General features: G+C 42.5%; 1 protein-coding gene and 1 long non-coding RNA gene across 2 annotated transcripts; one reads left to right on the top strand and one right to left on the bottom strand.

The window, feature by feature from the left end:
* The first annotated feature begins 582 nt into the window (after positions 1-582).
* On the top strand, positions 583-6,211 carry LOC124860042. The gene is made up of 2 exons (XR_007036262.1): positions 583-2,346; positions 5,337-6,211. It is a non-coding gene; the product is annotated as an uncharacterized LOC124860042 (long non-coding RNA).
* A 5,186-nt stretch (positions 6,212-11,397) lies between these two features.
* si:ch73-43g23.1 lies at positions 11,398-20,589 on the bottom strand. Its single transcript, XM_047352634.1, has 2 exons — positions 20,397-20,589; positions 11,398-19,978 (listed from the first exon to the last, which is right to left on the bottom strand). Exon 2 carries the CDS (start codon positions 19,901-19,903, stop codon positions 11,867-11,869), a length of 8,037 nt encoding a protein of 2,678 aa, XP_047208590.1. The 5' UTR covers positions 19,904-19,978; positions 20,397-20,589; the 3' UTR covers positions 11,398-11,866.
* Positions 20,590-20,926: the final 337 nt, after the last annotated feature.

The following is a 20,926-nucleotide window of genomic DNA, read 5'->3' as shown; positions in this document are numbered from 1 at the left end:
GCAGAAGCGGACTGTCTACGCCGGTTGTATTGATAGTTGACATGATGTCATACAGGTGCAGGGTGCCAATGCAGAAAGCCCAGGAGTCACCATCAGCTGTTTCTGCTCCTTGTTTTTCTATCTGTTGCTGGACAAACTGGACACCTGCTGCTCTGAAGATCCTGCAAGAGCTGTAAGGTGGCTTTGAGTCTTTGCTGTTTTGAGAAGATCAATTGTGTTTTTAGGGGAATTAAGAAATCTAAGCTTTAGGAATAAAGAAAATATTAGCTTCGCACAAAGCATAGTCGATGCACAAAAAATGATGCAAAAGTAATTATACCCCTTTAACCTTTTCTAACTGTATTCAATTTATTTTTGTTGAAAATGTATGTGATATGGAGCGCAGTTGGTAGCACCTTTGCCTTGCAGCAAGAAGGTCCTGGGTTCGACTCCTGGCTGGGGGGGGGGGTTTCTTTCTGCATGGAGTTTGCGTGTTCTCTTCTTGCATGCGTGAGTTCTCTCCGAGCTCTCCAGCTTTCTCCCTAACTTGACTGTTAGGTGAATTGGTCTCTCTGCATTGCCCTTAGGTGTGAATGAGTGTGTGCGTGGTTGTTCGTCCTGTGTGTGTCTGTGTTGCCCTGCGATGGACTGGCGACCTGTCCAGGGTGTACCATGCCTCCCACCCATAGACTGCTGGAGATAGGCACCAGCTTTCCTATGACCCACTACGGAAGAAGAGGTATAAATAAATTATGACTGAAATTATGTGATAGACCAGCTCAAACATATGCAGTGAATAGGTATCCAGCCCCTTTACTCTGCTACCCTTTGATAAAATCCAGTATAAACAAGTTTCTTTCCAGGATACATGCAAAATGCTATGCAATATACTAGCACTGCACATCCCCTTGAACACAGCATCCACAGGGACATATGGCGATGGCACCATCATGCTGGGGCAAGTTTTACATAAATGGTCTTGGCACAATAATTTTGCATTGCTTAGGAACATTTGCATGCATACAAATAATGTATGCAGCAAATTATAGTACAATTTTAAAGCATTTATTGTTACATGTACAGGAAAACAGTACAATTAAATTGAGCATTAGGCTGCATGGTGATTGTAATCACTGCAGTTTTGTAGCAAGAAGTTCCTGGGTTTGAATCTCAGCCAGGGCCTTTCTTGTGGTTTGCATGTTCTCCCTGTGCTTTCCCAGGTTCTGTCCAGGTACTCCAGCTTTTACCCACACTTCAAAAACATTCATGTTAGGTCAACTGGTCTCTCCTAAATGCTCTCAGGAGACAGCGTGTGTATGCATAGTTGTTAATCCTATGTGTCTCTGTGTTGTCACTGGGCGAGAGGCAGGGTGTTACCTGCCTCTCGCCCAGTGACTGCTGGAAACTTCGATGGCCACAGATCAAGCATCTAGGTGTGCAGACTGTTTTTCCAAACACTTGTGAAGAATAGGTTGCTCTTAGGAGCTCAGTGAATTCCAGCGTGGTTCTGTAATACAATGCCACCTGTGCAACCAGCCCAGTTGTGAAAGTTTCTTACCCCTAAATATTTCACTGTCACTGGTATTATAAGAAAGTGTAAGTGATTGGGAAAGACAGCAACTCAGCCACAGAATGGTATGCCACATAAACCGATGGAGCAGGGACAATGGAAGCTGACAAACAAACAAAGTGCGCAGAGGTCATTGACTTTCTGCAGAGTCCATTGTTATAGACCTCCAAACTTCAGGCCTTCAGATTAGTTCAAGAACAGTGCGTAGAGAGCTTCATGGAATGGGGTTCCGTGGCCAAGCAGCTGCATCCAAGCCATACATAATTAAGTGCAATGCAAAGCGTTGGATGCAGGGATAATGTCGCGGCGTTGTTTATCAGGAGCTGGGCTTGGCCCCTTAGTTCCAGTGAAAGGAACTCTAAATACTTCAGAGTACCAAAAGATTTTGGTCAAATCTATGCTCCCAACTTTGTGGGAACAGTTTGGAAATGGCTCCTTCCTCTTCCAACATGACTATGCACCAGTGCACAAAGCAAGGTCCATAAAAACATGAATGAGAGAGATTGATGTGGATGAGCTTGACTGGCCTGCACGGAGTCCTGACCTCAACCAGATAAAACACCTTTGGGATTAATTAGAGTGGAGATTGAGAACCAGGCCTTCTCATTCATCATCACTCTATGACATCACAACTGTCCCTCTGGAAGAATGGTAAAAAAATCCCCATGAACACACTTCTAAACCTTGTGGACAGCCTTCCCAGAAGAGTTGAAGCTGTTATATGTGCAAAGGGTGAACCAACATCACTATGGATTAAGAATGGGATGTTACTTAAGTTTATATGCAAGTCAAAACTGGTGAGAAAAGACTTTTTGCCATATACTGAATTTGTTTTTTTTTATTGTTTTTGCAACCATATTTTCAGCAAGGACATCTTGCTGCTTTCCACCATGCATGAGGAGTGTGTGTACAGATATGCCGAGCTGCAGGGTGAAATGATGCAGATATTTAATACTGAGCTGTGGGTCGACTGGTACAGCATGATCTCTTGCACTGTTGTGGCTAAATTGTGTGGGGTTTTAAATAAGCAACCCCTGAGATTGGACTGTGGTGACGGATTGGCTACACGTTCCCTTCCTCGCTCTCTGGCTGTCTGTGTGCTTTCACACCACCGTGATGGATACCCATCCCTCTGTAAATATAGCCCTACCCTAGCTAGTTAGCATGCCTGGCATGCTCCAGGCCTGTGGTCACTAGCTAAATTTACATCCAAAAATATATACTTCCAGATTCGATTCTCAACTGTTGTTTAGACTGGCTGTTGCATAAATCTCAAATAAAAGGAGCAAAATAACAATTTAGAATGAAGCAAAACTCATGGACCAATGCTGCAAAACCACCAAGCGATGGAGTTTTAGAGGCCATTGGAGGGGATCATGGTGGTTCTGTAAAAGCCGACTGATGCTTTGCCCAGTGCTGTGGTGACTGAGGTGGCGAGTCACTGCTGCGGTCACAAGTCATTGCCATGGTTTCCGTCCAAACTTCATTTTTTTCCACTTCAGATGCATTGATACAGTAGCGTGGATGGTGTGGTTGTGCAAATGAAGCAGCCAGCATGCAGTAAACCACACTCAGTGACGCAAATCCTGAGACCATGGTGTTTGTTTCTCAGTATAGTTTTCATTCAGGTATGATGCACTAAACAGAAATGGACAACCACAACTCAGAAAGTTGCCACATGATGCTGAAACAATTATGACAAAAACTAAATGTAACAGTTAAAAAATGCTATAACATTTATCCAAAGGTTTGTCTTGTTTAAACCATAAACTTTGATCTATTCTACTGGGACTTTGTATGTTAGAGCTCCACAAAGAGCTGCATAATCATGAATTGAAATGAAAATGAAACACGGTTTTCAAAATATTTTACAAATAAAAACCTAAACAGTGTGGTGTACATTAGCCCCCCTGAGTCAACACTTTGTAGAACCACCTTTTGCTGCAATTTTAGCTGCAAGTCTTTTGCGGTTTGTCTCTACCAGCTTTGCAAATTGAGAGGCCAAATTTGTTTGCCCAATTCTTCTTTATTAAATAGCTCAAGCTTAGTCTGGTTGGATGAAGGGAGTCTGTGAGGAGTAATCTTCAAGCTTGTGGCTGATTCTCAATTGGATTCAGGTCTGGAGTTTTGGGCCATTCAAACAGATGAATATACTTTGATCTAAATTATTCTAATACAGAGCTGTATTAGAATAATTTAGATCAAAGTGGCTGGTGTGTATGACAATTGTCCTGCTGGAAGGTGAACCCCTGTCAGATGTAAAGGCAGAAAGAAAAGCCATGATTAGAACAAAGTGGCTAGGAGATGTGGGTTTCAGTGTATAATTCAGCATCATCTGAAAATGTTTGTGTCTTGATTAAGCTAACTAATGGGTCACATACACAAGGGGAGCAATAATTGTCTCTTAATGGAATGACAAAGACAGTGATGTGATGGATAAAGTTTTCTCGAACTGAGCCTCATAACAGCAGTGCTATAAAATCTACAAAGACATATTACATTTGCCTGCTGTCAGCGGTGGAGCATGATCACCTCCACAACAGCTGTTTCTGTATTGTGAAGTAACTGGATAATCTGTCGACACAGATTCCCATCACATCAAACTGCAGTCTCTGCATTTCATTCACAGGCCTGGGACACTGTGCCTCCATCGGCTCTGTGAAAGCACGCCATCGGGAAATAATTTCAATCTCAGAGAACAGGACAACAGATTCTTTGAGATTGGTTCGGAGGAAGCTTTTCAGAGCGCTGAGTCTGTGACCACAGTGGTAGGATGGAAACTGCCAGAATGAGACTTACTATTCTCTGCTCAACAATAGAAGCCCTTCTCCGCCTGCTAACTCCAGGCTGACACTCTGAGCTCTAATCATCCAAGCATGACCTCTGTGCTTCACCCCTGTGGGTTTTTACAAAAGTTTTACATGAATCATTATGAATACTTGATGTAGTCTCTATAATTCCTATTTCTACAGTATCTCAATAGTTCATCTTGTGTCTGGTCATGTATTTCTGTGCCCATGACCCAATGACAACTCCATTTTGGTTGTTAGGTACAGTCCAGCAGATTTTTTCTAATAATATTTTAAGTATTTCAAAGAGTTTTGTCACACTCTAAGGTTTCTAGGGCTGTTATGATCTGTTGGACTTTAACTGTAGTTATCTGAGTGGTGAGGTGTACCTTGGGTTTATGTTAGTTGTTTGGTGCACTGTTTTTTAATCCAGGTCCTTAGAGTCCACTGTCCTGCGTATTTTAGGTGTTCCCCTGCTGACACACAACTGACTTAAATGAATGGATGCTAAACAGTCTTGTGGAGCACTTGAAAACTTACTGAGAAGGTAATGCATTCATTTAAGCCAGGAGTGCTGGAGCAGAGGCACATTTGAAACGTAAAGGACAATGGGCACTGAGGACCAAAACTGAGAACCATAGGTTTGTGCATTGCTTTTATAAGGTACTTACCTGATCCTTGTTCCAGTAACCACTGTGCCTGTGTATATGTTCCATCCTGGCCCTTTCTGTCCTTGCCAGATCCTACAGTATTTACAATATACCTCAGCTTAAGTCCAAATTTTATACTTCAGCTCCAAGACTTTTGGGATATGTTTCTACCAACTTTGCACATCAATAGACTGAGATCATTGCACATTGTTCTTTAAAAAAAAATCTCTAGAACATATATTTTTAAGTCTTGCAACAGATTCTTGATTGGATTTACGTCTAGGCCATTACACAACACATGAATATAGTTTGATCTAAACCATTCCATTGTTCTTCTGATTTTTTTAGGGTTGTTGAACCCATCTGCAGCCTGTATTTAGCTCCATGCATCTTCCCATCAACTCTGACCAGCTGTCCTGTCCCTGCTGAAAAACAACATAACCACCATGCCACAATCATACTTAATAGGTTGTGTTAATTCCTTCAGGGTGTTGGTTATAAGTCACGCCTAATTTTTTGCAGGCTAAAAAGTTTGATTTTAGTGTTATCTCACTAGCGAACCTTCTTCCACATGTTTGCTGTGTTCCTTACATTGTTAGGGGCAAGCAGTTAAAGAATCTTTTCATTCTTTCTATTTTCAGATGATGGATGAACAAAACTCTTGATGATGCTCAAAGATTGAGATATTGTTTTATAACCTAACCTTGCTTTAAACTTCAGCACTTGTTTGCAATGTATTATATTTAGGGGTGAAGAGGTACAATATGCTGAATTAAGGGACTCCTCATTTTTCAGATTTTTTATTTTAAAAACATTTATGAACTATTTGTGTTGGTCTGTTAATAAAATTCCATAAATACGGCCCAGTATTTGTAAAATGATATTATGTGAATGATTTAAATTATAGGTGGTTTATGTTCTGTTCATATTTTGTGTTTGGCGTGATAATTCTAATCTAGTTGGTTGAAATAAAAGAATTATGGGTGTTTTGGGGCAACCCTCTGATTAAAGAGGAGACACATGAAGATATCTCATACGGATTTTACCACTACATTTGTTTCAAGCTCCACTGTCAGTGGAAATATTATTCCTTCAATCATTTGTAGATTTCTCTTCAGATTAAGTTTCAGCCAGCAACAATCAATTATTGCATTTAGTCTGATATAACTGTTCTGCTGTAAATTTGCTGTCTTAAAGTCTTAAAACCTGAACTATCTTTGGAATTTGACTCATGAACTGCTGCTGAAGTCTTTAAACCTTCACCTATATAATCGCCAAATCCCACAAATACAAAGTCCACGGCTAGTGCTTACCTCACCTGTTAATATTTGCATGATAATATATCACCATGTGTTTCTACTGCTGTGTTTGACATCTCTTTGAAGTTGACCAGGTAACAATGAGGGGCTTTTCATGCCTTTTTCAGCCTGATCTGGGCTGTCTTGGCAATGAGATTCTATAGACAGGGTGACATAAACAGTAATGAGGCTCATTAGGGGTGAAAGATAAAAAACAGAAAAATCATTTAGCAATGTGAAAAAATTTGGAGAGTGATATATCAAATTTACAGACTCTTATGTTAAAGGTTTAATGACCAGTGTCTGTGTGAGCAGGGCTGTCCTAATTTGACTTTTAGGTTTACATCATGCCAGAGGAATTCAGTGACCCATGCATAAAACCTCACAGCAAACACGTGCGCTCAAAAAAAACTTAAGACGGATTCTCTGGAGAATCCCTCCTGTTAATGTTTGCCAGACCTCTCCGCAGCCGACCTGAGCCCTTGTTGGGCTATCCGTCAAAAATGAAGAGAATAGCTGACATGGTATGGTATCAAGAAGAATGCAGACATGTCATCAGCTCTGGGTGATTCAGGATTGGAGACGACGAAGAACCTGATTCCACAAACACAAACACACACACACACACACACACACACACACACACACACACACACACACACACACACACACTCAGACGCCTGTCATTCCTTCCGTTCCTCATTGATCTGGAGTCCAGCTCCTCTGAGGAAGAGGTAAAAGAGGAGGGCAGATAATCAGCCTATGACATCACTCTCAGTCTACTTAATTATTATTGGCATAAATTGTACTTCCTCCTTCATGAAGATGAGGGCAGACTCATACTATAAGCAACAGTTTCCTGCTCAGACATGAGGGGTCCTGGGACACACAGAGAATTAGTCAGGTCTAGATGAATACTTTCCACTATAAACAAAAAAATCTTTCTGGGCTGGATTCAAGCTTTCTTCATTTTGCTAAACCAGAGAAAAATTATCTTGCGTTTCTGTGTATGATTTAGCACCTGGCATAGATCAGTAACCAATTAAAACCATACTGATTTCTAAATGGATGAGTCAAGCTAGGTTTGATCACTGCTGCCGGGTGAAAAGGATTTGCCCTTCAGTGAAGCAATCACCAGGCGTGACAGGTAGACCCACACCACCTGGTGGAGAGAAGGAAGTTTGTATGACACACACAGGTGTAAACATGGTTGTAAGGCTTTCTACAACCTGAAGTCATTATTTTGCCGTGGATTGCTAGGCAACAAAATGAATGCCGATAGGCATGGCTTCACGTGTTCCCTCATGTCTCAGATAGCTTCTCCTTTCTCTTATCATTGATCTTGTTGCTTACACGTTAACTGACCGTCATAATTAGCTCCCCCACACACTTTACCTGTCCACTTCCGCCTGAGTTGGAAGGAAAGCCTTTTAAGGACATGGGTGTAAGTATGCAGGTAACTTCACAAAAGGAGCGGGTGACCTGTTCTCCTGTTTTAGTTCTTTAACATACACCTTCACCAAAGTTTACGAGGTTTAAGTGGGAGTGACAGAAGAAAACCAAAAAAGAAAGCCTGCTCAAATCCTAAAAGCATTATGATATATATATATAGTCAGTCAGTCATTTTCTACCGCTTATTCCATAGTGGGTCACGGGGGAGCTGGTGCCTATCTCCAGCAGTCTATGGGCGAGAGGCAGGGTACACCCTGGACAGGTCGCCAGTCCATCGCAGGGCAACACACAAACAACCATGCACACACTCATTTATACACCTTTTAACTCTGATATAGAATAATATGCAGTGCAAACAACTAACTTGTTTAGCAAAAAGACTCCAACAGAGTGTGATTTAATCTTGGTATAAATATAGCAGTTGTGTGAGGCACTCAAAGGTTTATTTACAGAACATTAGTGAACCAACAGCATAATAAAGAAAAGAAACACATCAGACGGGTTAGAAATGAGAAATTTGTGGATACGTTTAAAGCAGTGTTAGATGAGAAAACAAAATCCAAACCACCATCTAAATGGAAAGGCTGGGCAAATAAAGTATTAATTAGAGAAGCAGCCAGGAAGCCCAACATAACTCTGGAGGAGGTGCAGGGAGCAATAGCTCAGGTAGAAGTACCTGGTCTGATAGGACAAATATTTGTTTTGCATTCCACAAATCTGGCCTTTGTTATCCCTCAGTATATTAGTTGGTTTTGTGTCATTGTTTGGGGTGGTTCCTTGTGTTTGTCATACCCCTTTCTCAACCCACGTATTCGTGCTGAGTTTTTTCCATGTGCCTGCAGAACCTCTTGTAATTTTTGGGATCAGGACTTTGTTTGTATCTGCAGTGCCTTGTTTGGTTTCTTTTGAAAACCTCTGGAAATAAAGCTAAAACCTTTTACGACATGTTGCTGCCCAGCTCTTGTCTGCACTTTGGTCCCCCATCAAATCACACTGTGACAAGTTGGACTAATGTATATATATATATTTTTTTATTTGGGATAAACAGTAGGCAGCGGTGGTTTTGAACTCAGTCAGCATGGTCAGAATAAACCTTTTTATTGTAAAAGAGTTGTTTTATATTAAGATTAGGAGGGAGTGTAGATTTATCTTTTTGAACCACTCAGAATGTTTGAAATCGAACTACTGGTGTTCTTAGATAACTCAAACTTTCTTGGAATACTCCCAGGGAAGGAGACCATTCAGACAGGGGTTATGACCACTAATGTCCGGCTAGGGGGTTAGATATGCCCTCATGATCTAACTTCTTCCCCTTTTACATCACCTGCATTCACTGATAGTCATAGGAGAATCAAATTTTCCCATTTACATCTCTCTAAAGAAGCAATAAAGTCATCATGACCAACAGCTTTAATTTTATAAACAATTGAGGTCTAATATCAGTCAGAACAAGCAGAGAGAATTCCCTGGAAAATCTAAGGAAGCATATATAACAGCTCATTTTTACCTAAAAGTTTGTCTCTTATCTGCCAGGCCCATGCCACCCACTCTTCCTTTTCAATGTCCCTGATAGCAGACAATGCAGAGAGAACATTTTCCAGTAAATAATCAGCTGTGCAGTTGGTCCACATCAAACGTGGCTCCAGGGTCGAACTCACCCACACACTCTTGGGTGTGCCACGCCTGACAGACCTCCTGGGGTCGACACCTTGCAATACAAAGAACAGATCACAGAACCACAGTAAAAAAAAAAAAACAGGCGCCTATGGAGAGAGAGACCACTGGCCAACTGATGATCTCATAGTGACCTTTTGTGTGCTTGTTTGAGATTTTTTGGAATGAAACGTGATGGGGAGGATGAGTCTTAAGATTATGGATTAGTTTTCACAGAAAGGCTTAAAAACACTCTAATCTAATAAACATTACTGTTGCTAAAAATATTTTGAGAAAATATTAGGTTCTTTTACTAGGTTCACAAACTTTGATTGTTCCAAGAAAAAAAGCATTTGTTGAATTATCTGCAGAGCAGGTTGTTTCAGTCCAGATTTAAGCAGATTCATAGAAATACCACACAATAAAAACTAATGGGGCAGATCAAAGGCACATGGAAATATGTAGATTTGTCTGATAGTCATTTTGAAAAAGGTGTGTCGGGAGGTTTAAAACGGATTAATGTGTTTTCCTAAGGTGTGTATTTAGTCATTCTCTAGGTTGTGAAAATGTAGGTGTATGACAAAAACTTAAACTTTCATCGACGCTGCCAAGTTAGAAGATGACAGTCTGTTCCCCTGTTTGCTTTCTGTAAATGATTAATGTATATTTTGAATGTTGCTATGTAGTCATAACATGCTGCTTAGTTTCCCAGGCAACTTTTAAAGCTTGTCACATTTACACAATGTTTAGTTTATTTAAATGCTTTGTAGTGATAAGGGGAGTCATGTATAGAAGCATCTCAGTGTTACTTTTCTGGTTCATATATCATAAATGATTAAGCAGATTAATATATTATTTCTTTTCCGCATAGGAATGTGCATGCTTTTAAGCTTATTTCCCTCCCATCTGGCACTCATATGTACTAATACACCAAAAGCCACCTCCAGCTCATAAACTTTACCAGCAAGTGAGCTCCTGGACATAGTTTATGAGAGAAGGTTTAAGAAAAGACGTTATACAACTGTCTTCATGTGGTTGGTTCTCCTTACACGAAGTAAGAAGTTTCAATTGCAAGTCCCTTCTGTGAATATTTTTCCAGCTCTGGTCAGGGGGTCCCCCTCGTGGTCATAAATGATGTTCTGCAGAAGCACAATGTACTCCCATTGTGCTTCTGCAGAACATCATTTATGTATATTTTTCTGTGTTTAAATAAAACGTAACTCTGTTTAAATAAAACGCAACTTAAAATGATAGTCTACTTTGAATAACAAATACATTATTTTACCTTGTGGCTTGAAATTATTACCCCTCCTGTAAGCACGGTAACATTGAGCTGTAATTTGGTGTTGCACAGCGACCCCTAGAGGTTACAAAGAAATATATTTTATATCAACAGAAATCAATAACGTTTTAAGTTGGTGAAGAGAAGTTTCCACTTTCAGTCCCAAAGGACGAAGCACAGGTAATCAGCACATTATATCTATCTATCTATCTATCTATCTATCTATCTATCTATCTATCTATCTATCTATCTATCTATCTATCTATCTATCTATCTATCTATCTATCTATCTATCTATCTATCTATCTATCTATCTATCTATCTATCTATCTATCTATCTATCTATCTATCTATCTATCTATCTATCTATCTATCTATCTATCTATCTATCTATCTATCTATCTATCTATCTATCTATCTATCTATCTATCTATCTATCTATCTATCTATCTATCTATCTATCTATCTATCTATCTATCTATCTATCTATCTATCTATCTATCTATCTATCTATCTATCTATCTATCTATCTATCTATCTATCTATCTATCTATCTATCTATCTGTCTGTATCGTGTGGCGTGATTAAGATGGGGCTTGAGAATCCCATTATCTTTAATGTTTAAAAAGACATACACATCCTCTTATCGCTGCTTATTACATCACTTTTCATGTAGATAAGTGCAAATAATTAGGGAAAAAAGTATAGAGAAAGGAAATTGACATGAATTTGAAATTTTATTGAAAGTGCTGCATTGAGTTGAAAACATCCCAACAACTCACTCAACCCATGTTGATGCATTATTAATATAAATATCAAGTCTTTTCATATTGCATTTTCAAGTGTCTGCGGCCATTAACAGAGGAAAAACACATCAGTAAATCAATAAACCAACAGATGTCATGCTCCAGTGCATCACTTTACATATAAAAGTTTAGATAATAGTCTATAGAGCGACTCATAGAAAATCCCCACAAAATGTATTTTCAAGGCCACCAACCTAAAAATCTTTTTGTAAAAGCAGCTCAGCAAAAAATATGGCAGCATCAGCAAATAAACAACAACCAAAGATTTGCTTTCTTCTGTAGTAATGTTAAAACTCAAATAACATCAAACTAACATTAGGTACAACATTTATACACAGTGTATTTTAAACTCTACAGGCTCCAGGAAGGCGGCCTCTTCCCTCTATTTCAGGACCTTTTCCCCCCAGTCGGGGGTAAGTTAGAAGGATGCCTGTGGTAATAGTCAGGTGGGGTGGTATTTGGGCTTGCATTTATCATACTTGGGACATAATACATATTCTCCAGGTACCTTTGGTCCAATGGTGGGTGGTTTTTGGGCTCTGTCTTAGATCCCTGTCCTGATGCATTCCTGTAGCTTACCCCACCTGGATGCATTGGAGGTGCAGCAGAGGCCTCGGAATACTGGGCTGGTTGAGACTGAGTCTGAGGGTGGGCTAATGGAGGAGGAGCAGCACAGGGCATATACTGAGTAGCTGGGGCATAAATGTTGGGGTTGTGGAGAGGTGGGAACGGGGCTGCAGCGGGAGGATACAGGCCTGAATGTGACATTGCTTGCTGCGGGATGAGCACTTCCACATACTGGCCAGTCTCTGGGTCAAACAACATTTTCCTAAGAGGCTGCACAGGCACCTCAATATAAAAATACTTTCCTGTTTCAGGATCCAGGAGCACTCTACGTGGTGGATGTGCATAGCTACTTTCTGAATATAGACTAGAGCTATCGGCACCGTAATCTGAACCATAGGAGGGCCCCATGCTTTGGGGGCCACATAGGTATTGAGGATCCATAGGAGGTAGGCCAGGAGAGTGATTGTGTCCTGGATCGCTGTAAGGAGCCCCGGTTAGGCTTGGTGGCTGCTGATGGGGAGACCTGTGGACAGGCGGCCGTCGAGGTCCAATATGCTGCTGTGGTGGCAGTGAGCGATCAACAGAGCAGGCCTGAATGAGTGAGGGATGGGAAGTGCAGGCAGCAGAGTGATGGTGAGCCTGGTACATTGAGGATGGTTGGTTTGTGCCAAGAGGGGTTGATTTGGGAGATCTTGGTTGGTAACCCATTGGCTGAGGTTCAGGTCTAAAGTGGTGGGGTTGGAGAGGGGGCTGAGCCACTTGGTAAGGTAATGCCGGGCCTGGGGAGTGTGGCGGGCCAGGTGGAGTGAGGTTATGGGGGCTGCAGTGATGGTGAGAAGAGGTAGGACCATAGTGAGAGGGGTAGCCAGTTGTACAGGAACAGGGAGGATGGGATGAAGGTTGATACTGATTTAACCTGACTGAAGTCAAATCGGGGAGCAAGAGTGGACTAAAGCTCTCTCTTTCATCATAGCTTGGTGGGTCATCTGAGGCATAAAAATGTTGCTCATCGATCCTCTGAACATGCTCACTTGAGACTGTTTTACTGTATGGTTGACGAATGTTCCTTTGTGTTGTGGAAACAGAAGGCAGTTGTTTTACATTGTTAGAAGTTACAGGCATAGTTTGCTCATGAACACATGTCACCCTGGAATACTGCAGTTGACCGTCTGGATCTACTGAAGTCGACTGGTCGGCTTCAGGTAGGGTAGATCCAGTGTTTTGGTTTGGATTTGGTTTTGGAACAAGTCGCGGGGCTACACCTAAACCAGTGTCTGATGTTGTAGTTAGGGATCCAGGTTTGTGTGCATGCATGGAGCTTTGAGGAGATGCAGATTGTTGGTGCTGACCTCTCTCAGTAACTGCCTCTGTGTCTGAAGATGCTGTTGAAATGTTAGAGAGACTGGAGACAGTGGCTGCTGTTCTGTGGGGTGGTGGTTTAAGGCTTGACACAGCAGATACAGCAAGTTTTCTTGATGCTGAAACAGACTCACTGGAAATCTTCCTGTAGACTGTAGGCGAGCTCACAATAATTGTCTGAGGTCTCTCCTCAGTTCGTTGTTTTCCAGCAGATGAGGTTGCTGCGGTTCTCTGTGCTTCATTTACCACGTTTCCTAAATCTCCAGGCTTAAATTTGCAGCTTGGTTTTGGAGGCACCACTGGTTTTTGAGCGTTTTTAGCTATAGATTTCACTTCAATCATTTGAGGTCTATGGTTTCCCAAAGATGGTGTGGGGATTTCTTTTTTCTCAGTTTCTTTTGATGGTGACCTGGTCTCACCTGGCTGTGGTTTGAATCTCCGTGCAGCAGGGGACCTTGGGGGGAAAGTGGGATCTAGTCTTTTGACTGCTTCAAAATCTCCTATGGTGTCTTTTTGTTTGGTGGGTACTGGTGCTTGCTCCTGAGTGTCTCTTTTTGTTGTTTCAGTTTCTTTTTTTGGAGGCTTAATGCTAACTCCCTCCTTTTCTATGGGCTTTTTAAGAATGTCTACACTTTCTGTCATTGCTGAGGTGCCAGAGGTGGCAGATGAGGAGGAGAATGTTCTCACTCTTTGAGATTCAGGAAAACCCCTTTCTGAAAGAGGGATGGTCTGAAGAGGGATCTCCAGAGAGTTCACATGCTTACAGGGAACTGCGTTAGCCCCAGCGGAGTTCTGACTGTCGCCCACCACTGCTCCAATGTCAGCTTGATAACCTTTCTCCTTTAAAAGCATTGAAACTGAGTGGCCACCACTTCCACCAGATGCACCGCCAGAGACAGAGGGCCCCGGTGAGAGAGAAGCAGGAGCTTTGATTTGAGCAGAAGTCTCCTCATGGGTTAAAGATGCAGACATGTTGGATTTATTTGACCTCTCTCTTATTAAAACTACAGCAGTGGACACTTCTCTCTCCTTACTTGGCAGTTTAGGGAGGCATCCAAGCATGTTGGGTATGTCCTCACTCTTTGGCACTTTAAGGATTTCTGTGACAGTCTCTTCCTTTTCTGCTGAGATGCTGATATCACATTCATCTAGCTTTTGGGCCATCTTCTCTTCCATTGTGTGTTTCAGTGTGCTTGCTATTGAGTTTGCATCTGGGGAAGACGCTGAGGAGCCTCTGGGTTTATCACCCAAGTCTTTCTTGTTGCTTGACATTTTATGTTTGTCATCTTTCCAGCAGACAGCCTTGTATTCGATTTGCATTGGTTGTGGACCAGACGGAGAATTTATTTTGTTCTGCGCTGAATGAAGTAATATTGGAGTCTTTGAATCTTTTGCCTCCTCTTTATCTTCATGTGTTTTCTCCATCCTGAGTTCTTCCCTTTCCTCTCTCATCTCTTTTCTGCTTACCTCCTGTGATACATTTCTTTCCTCCTCTACTGACGCCTCCTGCCTTGTTTCCTCATTGCAGTTTTCTTCATTGACAACTGGTTGGTTAACAGGACTAACTGCCTTGAAGGACAGGTTATACGTATTTTTTACAAGCCGCCTTACATCTCTAACTTTGTGAATGGGAACCTTAACTTTGTCATCCTCTTGCCCTTCATCCTGTATTTTGTCTTCCGCTTTGGTCTCAGTCTTTTCTTCCTGCTCTCTGGCAGATGCAACTGATGGAAAGGATTTGCTTTCTGTCTCTGGTGTGAGACAGACATTTAGTGAGGCCTTCTTCTTTTCCACAGCTTTGAGAGTGATCTCCTGTGTTTTAGATGTGTAGTCATTCTTGTCTTCCTGCAGCAGTTGTCTTTGTTGCTGTTTGTTTTCACATTCCTGGTCTCTGTTTGTCACTCTTGCCTGCATGTTGCTGGCAGCATGTGCTGTGGGAGCTCCTGTGTCCCAAGCAGGAGCTCTTACTGATTCAGCTACCACCCTTTCATGTGTTTTCCAGCACTGTAAACCACCTCTTTTACTTTCAAAAGGTACATTGAATTTGGGTTTCATCTCTGCACCTGACGATTTAGTACTTCTAGTTTGGGAATCAGTTTCTTCGTTGTCAGTCTGAGAAAAGGTAACACCTCTGCCACTGCTGGATGAACTTGGCCTATAACTAGATTTCACTCCATAGTCCTTGGACAGGGTGGCTTGATCCTTCATGTCTGATTCTCCCCTCAATGAAAGTTGCTCAGATGAAAGGCTCTGATCTGACTGAAGAATTGAACTCAGATTACTAGAGTCAAATTTCAGTGACTCTTTAGAAGGTGCCATCTCACTCTCTGTTGGTGGGCTCACTTCTTCAGTTGCTTGCTCATCTGGCTGTCTGTCACCACTTTGCATCTTCTTTGACAACACACTCTTGATGAGGCATGAAGCAATCTTAGTTTTAGAGCATGTCTCGTCCATAGAAGCAGATTTCTGGAGTTTGGACTGTCTTTCCTTTTCCAAAGAGAGCTCAGAGCTGCTCTCAGAAGGGGGAGTTTTTTGCATTGCTGCAGGTGTACTGTGTTGTCTCACAAAGGTCCCTCTTGGGTGAGTCTCGTGAGAGGGGCTTTCCAGCATCATTGGTAGCCCAGGACTGCTATTTTCACTGCTCTCATCCTGCTTCCCTTCTGTATTAGTTCTTCTCTTTAGCTGGATCTGTCTTTTGGGCACTCCTCTTCTCACGTTTCTGCAGTCCTCTCTTTCCACAGCAACATCTATGCATTCAAAGCTTCCTAACTCACATCTTCTAAACGGATCTAGGCCATTTAAACTATGAGAATATTGCTTTTGAGAGGAAAGTTCATCAAGGTTGAGCTTTGACGCAGAACCTCTGAAGTCAACGTAGGACAGGCAGGCAGCATTAACCCCAGCTGGGCTGCCGTGGGTAGATGGTTGAGAAATGTTTGTAGATGAACAGTGGCTGGAGTTGTACATTTCGAGGTAATCTACTTCAGGACTTGACAAGCTGCGGAAAGCCACATCTGTAAGCCACTTCACCTCGTGGTCTGCTTCATCAAGTTCACTACCCATACTGGAGCTGGAGCTCTGACACGACCTGTTTGTGGCCACACATCGAGGCGCACTTCTCCTGTCCTGGGATGTGGGAGGTCTAAGTCTTCTGCTGCCGGTGCAACCACTGGGCTCTGGCTGTGCTGCAAGTTTAAGCAGACTCTGTTGTTGGTGTAGCTGCCTTGTCGCAAGGAGACTCTCTGAATAAGAATGTGCCGTTGGCAGTCCCTGGCGGGTCTCTCTGGTTGTGGGAGCTGCACTGCGACTCACAGGTCCTTTTCTATTCCTGGCATTGAATGACAGCTCAACCTGTTCCCCTCTGTAACTGGCAACCCCCTGCCACCCCTCCCCTCTTTCAGGAGCTTGCTCCTCCCTCCTTCTCTCTCTGTCTATCTCCCTATCCATTTGGCTCTCCATACCTACATCCCTCTCCTGCTCCACTGGCATTTCCCTGTCCATCTCCAATTGCTTTCCAATTCTGACCCTGTAGGCCTGGCTATTATTGTAAACAGGCTCAACATTGGGGCTTTCCCTATTTGTTGTTGCTTCCTTTAAGTTACCATTCAGTGAGGATGCTAAAACTTGAGAGGGGCTTTTGCTTCTGTTCTGCCACTTTCTTTGTGGTTTCTGAGGGGCTATAATGTGAACAGGTGTAAATCTAGTGAGAGGTGGAGAAGGAGTACGCCGTCTGTTTACATGACGGGACATGTCCCCTGCAAACCTCTCTCTGTCGTCTTTTATAACTTTGGGTAACAGCTGTCTTCTTGAGTTCTGAGGTGTGCAAGTACAATTTGGTGGATAAATATCACGGTCAAAATTCAGGGAGTGGGAAGGGACCATAGGATGGAGAGGTTCTTGTCGTTGCACAGGTTCCTTAGATGCAGCTCTGTGAACAGCTGTGTGGCTTCTAATATCGCAGGAAGTAGACTTGATTTCTTCTTCCTCAGAAAAGGGGGTATGAGTGTTGCGTTTTTCTTGAGTGGAGATGACCACACTTGAACTTTCTTGACAGTATTCTTCCTTTTTTGCTTCTTCTCTTTCTGTGATGTGTTGTATCTGTGAGTTGTGTGAATTTTTATCTGATAAGGCCGATATACCTGTACAAACGTCCACCACTGATGAGTTACTTTTAAATTCAACAGCTCCTGTTTCCTCTCTCCTTTCTAATTCAAATGAAGATGTCACTGCTCCCAGATGTGGAGGTGATGGTATTTCTGTGATACCTGCAGTAATAGAATCTGTCAGAAACTCAGATGGACTTCTTATATTAACGTGTTTTAGATGCAGGGGGATAAATTCTGTTGAAAGTGCTGTTGGTGATTGCTGGTATCTCTGCCCTGGAAATGGAGTTTCAGGTGATGGATGCTTGGGCTGAGACGAAGGGCTTTGAAACTCGTCTGGTGATTGGGTTTGATATCTTGGTTCAGGTGAAGGCGTGAGATAGTTTGGCTGAGGAGAAGGTGTTTGGTCTCTGGGCTGAGACAGTGAGGCAGAACTTTTGATGTCTGAGAAATTAGGTGAATTTCTTTGGCTACCAGTGGACTCTCCTACACTAGTGTCTACACTGACTTTACCAAACTCAGAGGACACAATAAACAAGTTTGACTCTGTTGCGGAGATATGAGAAAGTTCAGGAAATGGAGAACCGGTCCTTTCCTCGGGCTGAACAACAGAATAGGAGAATCCTGCAATATATGGGGAGGAAGTGAAGCTTCTTGGTATGGAAGAACCAAAGTTTGACTCTAAGAGAGGAGACTCTGATACTGCATTTGCTTGAAAGGGCTGCTCTTTCCTAAGGAGAATTGAAGAGGATGCAACAATAGCTATCTCAGGTGATGGAGAAGTGCATATTTCCTCTAAAGGTGAGTTGTTCTGCTCTAGTGCAGGAGATGGAGTTACTTGAGAGTGTTGCGCTTTCCTACTGAGCTCTGGAGAGAAGGATACAATCCTTATCTCAGGTGATGGTGTAGTGTATCCTTCCTCTAAAGGTGAGCTGTTCTGCTGCACTCCAGGTGATGGAGATAAACTATTACTAACCACAGATGAAGGCACCGGACTACTGATCTCAGAAAGTGTTGAATTGTTTTGTATTGTAGGTGAGGGAGCAGGGGATGGACTTTTTGACCCAGTGTTGGCTGGAAAGGCAGGACTAACCAAGTGAGAAGAGGCTCTTGTGGTCCTTATTTCAGCTGAAACTGTATCCTCTACAAACTCAGGAAATGTGGCTGCTAAAATAACAGGAGAAGGGGGTGTATACCGAGGGTCAGGTGTGGAAACAGATCTGTCTGGTCCAGTTGATAATCCTGTGGTCTGGCTCTGAGGAGAAGTTGTGGTGTCTCTTCCAGCAATAGAAATGTCTGAAAAAAGTTCAGTGGTGGGGGTAGAATCTTTTATATCAGGTGTTGACCCTCTGCTAAAGAGATCAGGTACATAGACCCTCCCTCTTAACTCAGAGAAAGGAGATGATGTTTGAGTGGTGGGGGAAGAAGAACTATTTCTGAGCTCAGGGGAGACTTGCTGTCCTTCTGAGGGAGATTCTGAATATAAACCACAGGGTATGGAAGATGAAAAGTTGTTTGTAGATTTAATGTCTATATAATCCTGAGAAAATAGGCTGTGGGTCTCGGGAGATGAACTGCTGTTTTGATTTAACTGGCTGGCTCCCAGCTCAAACAAATCTTGCGGAAGTGAATGACCCAAAGACTGAATTGATGGACCACTCTTTCTGTCTTTGAATGAAGGGGTTATTGCTCTGGGTTCAGTTTCTGTGTGGACTTCCTGAACACCAGGTGATAAAGGTGAAAGTCTATTTTCAGCTGAAGAAGAAGATGACAGCCTTCCTTCTGGATTGAAGGTACTGGGGCTGGTATATCCAGGAGATGGTGTCGTCTCACCACTGTTGAAGCCTTGGGACGATGGGGTGACTGATAATGGGGTGCTTGTATTATGCTGAAGTGCTACTGGGGTTGTGCTTTTTGTCTCAAAATTTAAAATGCTATCCTCAGAAACAGGTGGATGTTCTGAGTTTAGTCCTTTTTCATCTGACTGCCTCCCATCTAAAGACTCTTTTTGCCAGACAGGGCTGTAATACCTTTCTCTTGAATCATCAAAGCCCTCCTCTCCCTCACTTGAACCAGGCGCAGTGTGATAGCTGCCAGAAGAATCGTTCAAATCATCCACCTGCGGTGATGCAGCAGCTCTTTGTTCCACGTCTGTCTGGGAAGGGACAAAGGGCCCCGTGGCAGGACTGCTTGAAAGAGATGCTGACTCACAGTCGTCTCCAAAGATTTCACACAGGCAGTTGGTCTCAGAGATTACGCTCCGCTGAGTGGGGATGTTGATGATGTCAAAGATTTCAACGTGGTTAGGGGTACCCTCACGATGGCACAGGGAAAATGTGCGGGGTGCACTGCGCATGAAGGAGTAGCTGTCCCCCTGGAGAGTCCAACTGTCCATCGCTAGGACCAGGAGCTCAAAAAGTTCACTGTGGCCAGTCCTGCCTGCTCCTCTATTGGTCTTTTGGCTGGGTTCCTGCAAAAAGATATGGTCACCTGGAGGGCGTGTAGCACATCCATTCTACTATAAGTTGCATTAGATAAAATAACTAAGTTAATAATTTGCATAACCTAAGTTTAATTTGGCTTTAAAATGTAATGATCAAATAAAACTAAAAAAGTCCTTATTTCCTAAAAAGCCATATCACTCAGCTTCATCTAATCCAAAAAATATTTAATATATAGTTTAATGCCATTTACAAAATCTACATTTGCTTAAAAGCTATTTGAATTAGTCCAATAAAATCATCCAGAGTTATTTTATATAAATAAAATATGTAAAAGAGGAACCTTTACCTAGTCTCACCTGTAGTGATGACCAAAGAAAGACACATGCTTCGTGTTCATGCTTCATACTATTCAAGAGGATAAACTCTAAATGACTTGTACTGTACCTTTGGTCACTGATGGAGGTTTTCTGATGGCTCTGAGTTCTTTAGTGGTGCAAAATCTGCCCCATATTCATCAAACTGTCTCCCAAGTCTGCAAAAAACACCAAGGTAAAAAGACCCTGTTCGCCTCCAGGACCAAGCAGCTTTACATGACAGGCTAACAGAGTCAGGCTGACTGGCTAACTTCAGAATATTGAAGGCACTGCCATCTATTAGACTTGAATAGAAAAAGAAAAGAGGAGGAACCTTCTCAGACATATTACATCCACTAATACTGTCAACTCCATTTCTGCCCCTCCCCTCTGAGCTGGCAGCAGGGAAAGCGCTCACAGCGAGTAGCTCAAATCAATTTTTTTTCTTCTCCAGACTAAGGTTTGCATGGGCATTGGCTTTCCAGTGTAAGCTGGGGTGGGGTACCTCATGGGGTGGGTGAGTTTATAGTTAGCAGCAGATGCTGATCAGGCCAGGACCAACGAGCGCGTCTGGAATCTGACACTTGCAGCCAGCTCAGTCACATTGCTTCTCTATATATA

The sequence above is a fragment of the Girardinichthys multiradiatus genome, chromosome 23 (assembly GCF_021462225.1).
Source record: "Girardinichthys multiradiatus isolate DD_20200921_A chromosome 23, DD_fGirMul_XY1, whole genome shotgun sequence".
Classification (NCBI taxonomy): domain Eukaryota; kingdom Metazoa; phylum Chordata; class Actinopteri; order Cyprinodontiformes; family Goodeidae; genus Girardinichthys; species Girardinichthys multiradiatus.
This window is presented reverse-complemented; position numbering and strand designations above follow the sequence as displayed.